The sequence below is a fragment of the Sinocyclocheilus rhinocerous genome, unplaced genomic scaffold (assembly GCF_001515625.1).
Source record: "Sinocyclocheilus rhinocerous isolate Xijiao unplaced genomic scaffold, SAMN03320098_v1.1 scaffold2272, whole genome shotgun sequence".
In the NCBI taxonomy this organism is placed as follows: domain Eukaryota; kingdom Metazoa; phylum Chordata; class Actinopteri; order Cypriniformes; family Cyprinidae; genus Sinocyclocheilus; species Sinocyclocheilus rhinocerous.
In genome coordinates, this window is record NW_015633190.1 from 69,221 (window position 1) to 79,721 (window position 10,501).

The following is a 10,501-nucleotide window of genomic DNA, read 5'->3' on the forward strand; positions in this document are numbered from 1 at the left end:
ATGAAGTATCACACATGTCTGACGTTGATTACATGACATGCAGGTAAACAAATAAAATATCTAATTTTTTTTCAGTAAGTGTTTTATTTTGATTCATGTTAAAATTATTTGTTTTCATTTAACATTTTTGTTATTTAATTAATTATTAGCTTTTCATTTAACTCATGAACCCCCTGCAGTTCCTTCACAAGCCCAGTTTAGGAAACCTTGATGTACCGTATTGTCCCGAATATAAGACGATGTTTTTTTCTTGGAAATACATCTGAAAAAACGCGGTCGTCTTATATTCAGGGTCTAGACTTTGACATGTCAATAATACACATTTGTTGCTCCTACAGCCGTGAGTGAAAAGAAACCGTGCGTCCACTCCCCACTCAAGACCACCCGCTCATTATGGCAGAAAAGTTCCTTGATCCAACGCGCAACTCCTGGGTTCACTGACATCAGAGAACCTAGAATAAACACAAACATATCAGACCACACTATGTGCTTCAGTTATGTAACAACACACTGATGGTATCGCACTGCTCAGTCGCCATCAGATTAGAAAAGACGCTTATAACTTAAGCATATAAGACCTAAAGTCACTGTTGACTAATCTTTTAATAACAAATCATATTTTCAAAAAGCAAAGAGAAATAGAAAGAGAACATATAATGCCGCTGACCTGGGAAGTGGCGTCTGTGTGCCACCCTCCAGTCTGTAGGCGAGTGGAAGCAGTGGTAGTCACCTGGAGCCAGATAAACTACGCAGTGAAACAACTCATTCCCCTCTTTAGTGACCAGGGCATCCTGGTACGTGCCAGGATCATCCTCATCTGAACATGACGGGAAAAAGGTGAGAAAAACTAAAGTGATTATTTTCAATAATTGGTAGGAAAACCAATATGAAACATACTGGACAGTTTGTCTTTTTTGTCCTCACATGGCCTATAAGCTTAGCATGATTTATCCAAGTAGGACATGTTCCTTGATGTTCAGATTGGTCAGACAAGATTTTAGGGTTAGGCACAGGTCTTTCAACATTCATATCAGTCTATAATTTCCCTTTGATGTTAGACGCATCGTTCAAAAGTTTGGGGACAGTCCATTTAAAAAAAAAAAAAAAATGATCAAAAGTGACAGTAAAGACATTTATAATTTTACAAAATATTTTTTTGTTTCAAATAAATGCCGTTCTTTTAAACTCTCTATTTATCAAAGAATCCTGAAAAACTCCTGAAATCCTTAAAATGCATCAACATATCTGTTTTCAAGACTGATAATATAAAGAAATGTTTCTTGAGCACCAAATCAGCTTATCAGAATGATTTCTGAAGGATCATGTCACACTGAAGACTGGATGCTTGAAAATTCAGATTTTCTATCACAGGAATAAATCACATAGTTTTAAATTGTAATAATAGTTCACTACTCTTGATCAAATAAATGCAGCCTTGGTAAACATAAGAGACTTATATATGTATATAATGTTCCTGTGGCTCAGTGGTAGAGCATTGCGTTAGCAGCACAAAGGTTGTGGGTTCAATTCCCAGGGAACACACATACTGATAAAAAATGTATAGCCTGAATGCACTGTGCACTGTAAGTCGCTTTGGATAAAAGCGTCTGCTAAATGCATACATTTAATTTAATTTAATTCTATTCTTACTGACCCCAAACTTTTGAATGGTAGTGTGGATTATACTTAGGGTACAAAGTACCAAATTAAGCTTTTCCAGGTACTTGTTAAATAAGTCACTTGGCACAAAACATTTGAACAATACAGCTTCAGTGTTATAAATTTATTAGGAAAATTTGTTGAGGCATTTGAAATATGAAGTCAAACATGCAGTGATCCAAAAATTCACAATATGGACTGTGAAGAAAGAAAACAACTCAAAATGTAAACCAAAATGTTACATATATGAAAATAAATTAGAAAATGCCTTATAAAGAAAACGAACTGGCGAATGTAATTAGAACCGCCTTAACTTTGCCACTGTTGTGACGAGCAGTAAGTGTGTTATTTTCTGCTGACTGAGCATTGTGCGTGCAAATTGATAAGAGTGAGTGATACTCTCCTTCACGAAATTGTGATTCTTTTGTGTTTACAACCTACAAATAGATTTAGCTGCTTGGAAAACCTTGAATTAAATGTCACTATTACAAATGTTCTAGTGTTAATCTTGTGATGCTCCAGTATCAAAGGATTTCGATCCAGGAACATTGTCTTGGTCAAAATGACAATTTTACTGAGACTTACTTCTGTTAGCAGATAAATTCTCGGTCCAGTTGCGTGGCCCGAGGAACGTCTCCAGTGAGTAGGTCACTCCCTTCACCTGCTCGACCTCACAGTTCTTCACACGGCCAAAATGAAGGATCTTGCCATCAGCTGGACTGATCTGTAGAGCAAATCAACAGTCATATTAAACTAAACTAGTCTGCAAGTATCTGTGTCGACTAGGGGTGTGCGATATTGACAAAAAAATGATATCTGGATATTTTCTGGGATTTTATCGATAATGATAATTAGATGATATTTTGCTGTGTGTTATTGTGCTGGTACCTTAAGGATACCATGGACAGCTGACTCCTAAAATTTTTTATATTCTTCATATTCTGTGTGGTGGTCAGTTCACACTGATAGAAATTAATCTTTTCCAATAGGTTTAAACTTATTTTTACATTTTATGGGCATTTTTACCTTTATAAAGCCATTTTTCTAAAAGTGTCCATTATCTTTTGAGTCAAATTTAATCAGTGAATTAGATTAATAAGACATTTGGGCTGCCTGTTACCAAGCAAATTAAATCAGTATCAACAAAATTCATCTTTGCAATGCAGAGGAAACACAGAAGTTGCATCTGAAGTGGCATTTAGATGTATTTGCACACTGATTAATGCAAGAAATGAATGCATTTAACCTGCGATTACAAATGCATATTTTTTAAAAATATATTAAACAAAAAACATTGAATACTGATATTTTAAATTATTTAAATAATAAAAAAAGATAAAAGATACTTTTAATGTGAAATTAAAACCACCAGTAGGTGGCAGCAAGTCACTGTTTATATGTTGCAATTGAACCGAATCAACGGTTGATTCATTCAACGAACGAAACGCCGTCATGTTGCTCAGAGACGCAAAACAGTGCTGTGGCTTTGTTTGGAACTATTTTTGTTGTCGAAATAGCGCAAAAACAGGAAATATGGTGTCTAAAATGTAAGTCTCTATATTAACGTCTTGTTTATTGAACTGTTGTAAAAAATCAATATCACATTTGTAATCATGGTAATTTTTGGAGAAAAACTGCACTCTTCATGTGAAATTGATTAACTATATGAAGTGGTATAAATATATACATTTTCTGCCCCTGTCCTGAATTTGTGATCATTCTAAAGGCATTTTAATAGACTGAATCATGCAGTGAAAGATCAAAAACGCTCTGTTGGGGTGTTTTGAATGGTTTTTCAAATCGCACATCGTTATACAACAATTACGATATTATTGCAGACGATATATCGCACACCTCAAGTCGACATATTGTTTATTTGGTACATTTTCTGTAAACTGTATTTAAAAACCAACATAAGTAGATGGAATATGCAAAATTATAAAAATCTAATAAATATTTCAGACACCATAATTAATATTTTGAGCAAATAAATGAAAATGTATAAATATAGGTCCATCTATCGGCTCTATTGAAATGAAAATTCTACGTACATGCTTGCATATGCACCCATTCTCTTGGGTTTACATATGAATGAAAGTGAATGGGACAAAAAATCTATTCCATCTATAAAGAATGCCTCCACAGTTACAAGCCCAGACTCACCACGCAGTGCGAGTCACACACTGGCCGGACCTGAGGTTTGAGTTTTCGCCTAAAAAACTCGCCCAGGTTTCTGTAGTGCTGTAGATCCTCTATGGCCGCTTCCTTCATGTTGACTCCAAACGTCCATATATACAATCTGAAGATAGGTTTCCGTAACCAAGTTGGCAGGTCCACCTGGTTCAAGCGACCCCAGGCTCTGGAGAGAAGTCTTGTGGGTATGGACTTGTAGATTGTAACCTACAACCCAAGAGACAGAGTTTGGAGACGCCATGCTCAAATATCTTATACACAAAAGCAAACATTTGCAGAAAGACAAGTAAACACACTTAATGATCTTCCACCTGCAAAGCAAATGTAAGCAATTGCCACTTTGTTTTCTTTATATATCATCTGCATAAAAATAAGTGATGTACCGAAATTTCAGCAGCTCAAAATATATGGCCACAACAGCAAAAAAAAAAAAAAAAAAAAAGGTTTTAGGTTTCAGCCAAAATGGTTTTGGAGGGCAGAAAACATTGACCGAAACAGATACATGACACCGTGAACAGCATATACAGTACTATGACCCAATTACCCAATTATAAATGAAAACCAAACTAAATTTTGGTTTCTGTAAAAAAAAAAAAACACATTTTGGTGCATTACTAATAAAAATTATATTTGCGTCAAACACTTTTTTCGTCTGGTTGTACTAATTTATATTAATATTACATATGCAGTTCACACACACAATGACTTGAACATTTTCTTAATGTTTTTAATTTAAACTGATTTCAAATTTATTCTGAGATTTTTTGGGGGGCATAAAGTAAAAAATAAAGTAATATCATAATGGATTAAAAAAGCATTAACAAATTCATCATTAAAAACTCTTTACAAGAAACCCTTGAGTACCTAATTAAGTGGCATAAGTTTTCTATTATTTATATAAAATAAGTCAATGTTTTGACAACATTTTACAAATATAAAATTTCATGTGGTGTGACTCACCATAAATTTAATCATACTAATGAATTAATAATAATTCATGATATTTGTAAAAAAATAAAAAAATAAAAAATAAAAAAATGATGTGTACACTCATTGTTAATGCATGTGAGCATCTAAAGAGTTTTAAACCTGCTGTATTGAGTCCAGCACCTGCATATGGCTTTACGTCACCCGCTGTGCACCATGTGCTCCAATGTGTGCATTCCTAGAGTGTTTAGATCAGTGTAGCTCGCTGATCGTTATTGATCTGGGCAAAAGGAATGATCCTAGATCAGTGTTACAGATAGTATGGAGGCTGATGCATGACAGGAGCTGGCCTGAGTGTTCAGTGTAAGTGGATTACTGTTGTTAGCTTCAATCCCAGCTGACAGACAGGAGGCTAAATGTGGACACTCTCTTACAGGGTTGGTGGGTTGTAGATAATAGTTATGGCTTTAACAAGCAGGAAGTGTCGGATATCTGACCCAGAAAATTCTCTTTAAGAACCAAAAGTGTGTCATTATACGTTCTCTTTTTTTAAACAGCAAATAAATAATGCCAATACATTTATACTAACCTCTTAAAAAAAAATGGTCAATTAATTACTTTATAAAACACAAATTGAAAATTCAAATAAAGAGTTCACATCCTAGAGTATTTTTTAAAAATCTTATCTGTGTAATATAATTTATTATTAGTTATAATAATGTATTATTATTATTATTATGATTATATTTACATTTGTTATATTTACTTAAACTCCAGTTGCTAGTGGTAATGGTTTTGTTTTGTTTGCTATACTTGTTTTACGTTGGTTTGGCAAATGGGAAATAGTTGAGATGCAAGTTCTATGTTTCTTTTTATTTTTCAGGTGCTGTCAGGATCATTAAATAACTATAATAAATAATAAATGACTCCTTTCATTAACAAAATATAATAACATTACAACTGAATGCTGAATATGTTAAAAGTATAAAAGATATATTAAATATAAAAATATACTCCTATATATACTCTTAGTATACTTATTACTTGTATAATTACTTATTAAATTTAAATTACTTATTACTTACTATACTTATATATAGAGATGTCCCGATCAGGTTTTTTGTGCCCCCGATCTGATCGGAGTCATTGAATATTGAGTATCTGCTGATACCGAGTCTCGATCCGATACTTGTATATTCCTAGTGTACTTAAATATAGTTATATACTTAAAACTTTATTATTGTGTACTGCAAATATTATTGGCTCTAATGATAAATTGTTTGAGAACTTCCTAATTTGTAAGTGGATAAAAGCATCCGCTAAATGACTAAAGGTAACGTAATATGTGTACTACTATCAGTGTGGCAGTTATATGTACAAGATTTCATAATCATGATGCCATGACGCCTCCTGTATGTCCAACACTACAGATTTAGATTAACAAACCAAACGTTTTCCTGTTTCTCTGTAACTTCCTGTCTGCCACTGGAGATACGGTATCTGCTTCAGAGCATCCGCATGGGCTGACTGGCAATGTTTTTTTGGGAACTGAACAATAGTGGTGTCAGAACCACCGTGGCACGATGCCCTCGACTGGGTCTAGAGACAAAGTTTTCCTCAGTTCAGAGCTGCACCGTGGGACAATGGCTCTTTTCACACGAGTCCCAATGGAGCTCAGCGGGTCCATATGCAAGCGGCCATCTGCTGATAGCAGCAGCACGTTCTGCTGACCTCACATCAGTTTTGTAGCTTCCTTTCTTCTCTGGGTTATGAATGAAAAGTACTGATCCCAGATCAGGGTTATTTAGGGCATTATTCCTTAATGATTCCAGTAACATTTCCTATAATCGTAGACAAAATCCCAAATGGCCATTACACATTGATTACTCACTGATGGATGGCATTTATGTCTCTGGATAGTGAGATTTTGCAAACTCAAACACACACAACATCAGTCTGTGGGCTCTATTTGTTGTTTCCACTGTACTTACTCTGCTTGTGGGCCTCCAGCCTACTTTGGCAAGAGGTTTGAGTGCTCCAAAGGGCAGGATGTAGTAGAGGATGGACAGAGGCCATGAGCGAAGGCGGACAGTAGCCCGGGACATGCAGCTCAGCTGGCCTAGTCGCCGCCGTAGGGCCAACTGTGGGAACTGCAACCTGCACAACACATCCGTGATGCCAAAGTGCACAAAATACCCAGACAGACACATGAAGTATAAAGAAGGTGGAAATGAAAGATATATGCGCAGATGGTCTAAATGTTGTAGAGCAGGGGTACTCAGTCCTGTTAATGGAGATCTACCTGCTGCATAGTTCAGTTCAAACTATGCTCCAACCTGTTTGTAATTATCTAAGGTTCTTGAAGATCTTATTTAATTGGTAATTGGATAGGTATGGAGCTAAACTGTGCCTGTAGACCTCCAGGAAGAGGACTGAGCACCAGTTATAGAGCAAATCTCAAGAAACCCGTCAAGACCATTTCTGGATCATATTTCACCCTAAAAATCTTAAGAAAGAAGAAAGAAGAAAGAATTGTGTGAATTTGGGGCAGGATGATTTATATGTCTGTTCAATGAAAGACAGTGGGAGTGAAAACCTGCTGGAAAAAAACATTTCTGCAGTTCCATTTGTTGACACTAATGAAAAAATTACAAACTTTTTTGACAACTAAGCATGTATTTCCAAAACTGTTATTACCTCAAGGCAATAGAAAATCATTCAATTAAACATAAATATTACGTAAATATAATTAAGTTCTTGACAATCATATTTGTCCACAATTGGCATTACCTTAAAAATTAATATTATTAAATTGAATTGTATATTATATAAATATTATTTATTATTATCATAATTACAATTAATAATATTAAACTAAATACAAATATAATTACATTAAATACATTCAAATTGTCATGTATTCGTATAATTTCAGTTCAGTGAAAATTACTAAGATATTAGTACAATAATGAGAATACCCATTGAGAATAATAGGAATTACAAAAAAAAAAAAGTAAAATTTATAAATTTGTTATGGTAATGGGAAATGGGCGAAAATGTCACAATGCCAAAAAACCCCCAAAACAAAACAAAAACAACACAAAATGGTCTAAGAAACATAATAGTCTTTTTTAATACAGTTTCTTGTTTCTTATTAATTTTAGGGTGAAATGTTACCTATACATGTTTTCTTGAGATTCTTGAATAATAATAGAACGAAGGAAGGAAATATTTATAAAAATGCAGAAACATGCACACAGCCCACTCACACATACCAAAGACCAAACACAAAGACGCCCATACAGAAGACAATAAACAGCAGAAGACAAACGCTAGAAAAGATTCCTGAGATAGGAAAGAGACCGAAATAGCAATTCTCCACTTTACAGTAAATCTAACCTCATGGCCGTTCACACTGCTTTTACTGACTAAACTGACCATATACTCCTTTCAGCTCAATTCCACTTACATCAGTGTAAGCAAAGGCTGCTTTCACCTGCTTAACACCTTTAGTCTCATTTAGGGTTTATCGTCACCTTCCTGCTACACTTGCGCTAGAAATGGTACATGAAGAGAAATACATGACCAAAGGTCTGGGCCAGTCTCAAAAAGGCCACATTTTAATCAACATAAACCTATTTAACCAACACGAACATGCATGTTTTTATGGGTCATGCCGAGTGGGACGCTTCCACAGAACTACTGAAGCCATGAGGGATATCCGCCAGTAATCTTTTTTACATTTTTTTGTGTCCATTGCGCTATTTTTAGCACCAGTGCGGGTGGATAACATTCCAGATCAACAACTCTTAGGCGAACGGAACGGCACGTGCAAGAATATTGCACCTCTATTCTGGTCCTGTCGATGGAACGCGTTGTCTTGTTTGGCTAGAACTGCTCGCTTTTTATTGAGAATGACACTAAGAGCTACTGCTTCTGGCTAAAGTGAGATTAGCTTTACTGTGTCAGTAAAGTGGGTCATATTTGGCCCTGAAAGTGATGACACAGCACCAGCGGGGTTGACAGCTACCATCCAGGGCTGCAGCTACACGGGCTATCTATAGAATATAATACTGTGTCCACCCTAATCAGGATGAAACCCTGTTCTGACCTGTGGACAGAGGAGACTTAGCCATAGAAGGCTAACACAAACACTCAATGTGTCACCTGACTTTGCTCACAATATTGCACACCAGAACATCTTTACTTTGACCCTTTCAAAATGTGCTATCCAATAACCTCTGTTTGAGAGACAAACATTTTCTTCATGGTCAGGGCGAGTAATCAGATGGTAATAATCCTCAAGTGTATTGACGATAAAAACTATAGCAACACTAGCTCACGCCAGGTTTGTCGGGCTCAGTGGGCAACCTTTTGGTGCCTGGGCTACATTATTTCCCTCCACAATCTTAAAGTACATTGACCTGTTGTGCGTCATCATAAGGTGTAACAGAAAGGTGTAAATTTTTATTGCTCTTACTCTAAATAGACAAACTGCAGCAGGCATAACATCGGACCATACTCTGGAGACCAGTCTAGTCACAGCTCTGGTATGAGCAAATGTAAATAGTGATGCTCAAAGTCCTTTGTGTAAAAGAAAGCGAGTCCACTTGGCAGCCATCTTGGTAATGGCGCCAAACAGAAACTTCCAGTTAAGTACAGCTTCTATGCATTTGAAAGGTTAAAGACTGAAATCTCTGAAGCTGTTTGTCAATGTAACATTAAAATAATATTGCCTCATGATACCTAAAACTCCAAAAATGTACCTATACATACAATTCACTTCAGTTTCCAAACACTAGTGGCAGTCGTGATGATTATAGGGGTAGATTATTAATTTGTAAACTAACTCACTTTGATGTTGGCATCATAAAATGTTCTATGAGTTCATGGCTTTTTTGACATAGTAAACTTGCTCGATAGCTCACCTGGTAAAACACTGCACTTGCATTGCGAAGCATATATGTACGAGTCCCATGAAATACGAGAGCTCAAAAACTTGTGGAAGCAATCTAAATTGCAGGGTTGCTTCAGCAAATGCGTTTGCATTTAATGTTTGCTTTTGTTACCACTACTGGTTAGGTTTAACGTAGGGTTAAGTCTAGACAGTACATCATTTTCAATCATGATAGGGCATTAACCTTTTAACGCCACTCCGCGAACATTTAATTTTGGTACTGCTGCAAAACGTACAACAACCAATGTAATAAAAAGTTGCCAGATTTACATTTATCTGACATTTACGTTCATGTTCAAAACCGACAATTCACTTTGAAAGTGTCGCGAAATGTGCAAGAAGCAATGTAATATAATTTTGCAGAAATGTTGCCATGGGCATGTTTTCCAGTGTGCCTGGGTTACTGGTATTGTATGTTGCACTTCTTTAACTCAAGTAATACAAAAATAGCTGTATTTTTAGGTCAGTCAACGAATACGCATGAGCATTCAAATGTAAACAAACAGGTAATGCCTCTATGAAAAAAAAGTGTTTAGCACTTTAAACTGTGAAGCATTATTACATAATGTTTAATATGGCCTATGATTAGACAGCGTCCTACCTTCTGCTCACATTTATTTGTAGGGTTTTGTTCAAATCTTTCATTTAAACATTCTACCTAACTTGACCTGTACCTGGCAGACAAGCATTTCTGCCTGGAAGTAAAAAAAAAAAAAAAAAAAAAAGGGCTTACCTTGAATTTTGGTAAATGCGGAAAATTAACCG

At 35.7% G+C, this 10,501-nt stretch overlaps 1 protein-coding gene across 1 annotated transcript in view; it reads right to left on the reverse strand.

The window, feature by feature from the left end:
• Window positions 1-309: 309 nt before the first annotated feature.
• Window positions 310-10,501, reverse strand: part of LOC107743812 (phosphatidylserine decarboxylase proenzyme, mitochondrial-like) — a 36,525-nt gene continuing 26,333 nt past the window's right edge. The window contains exons 4-7 of the mRNA XM_016557226.1: window positions 3,823-4,059; window positions 2,245-2,383; window positions 668-817; window positions 310-452 (exon numbers count right to left, since the gene is read on the reverse strand). Coding sequence (XP_016412712.1) covers window positions 310-452; window positions 668-817; window positions 2,245-2,383; window positions 3,823-4,059 — 669 coding nt within the window. The remainder of the gene's footprint in view (window positions 453-667; window positions 818-2,244; window positions 2,384-3,822; window positions 4,060-10,501) is intronic.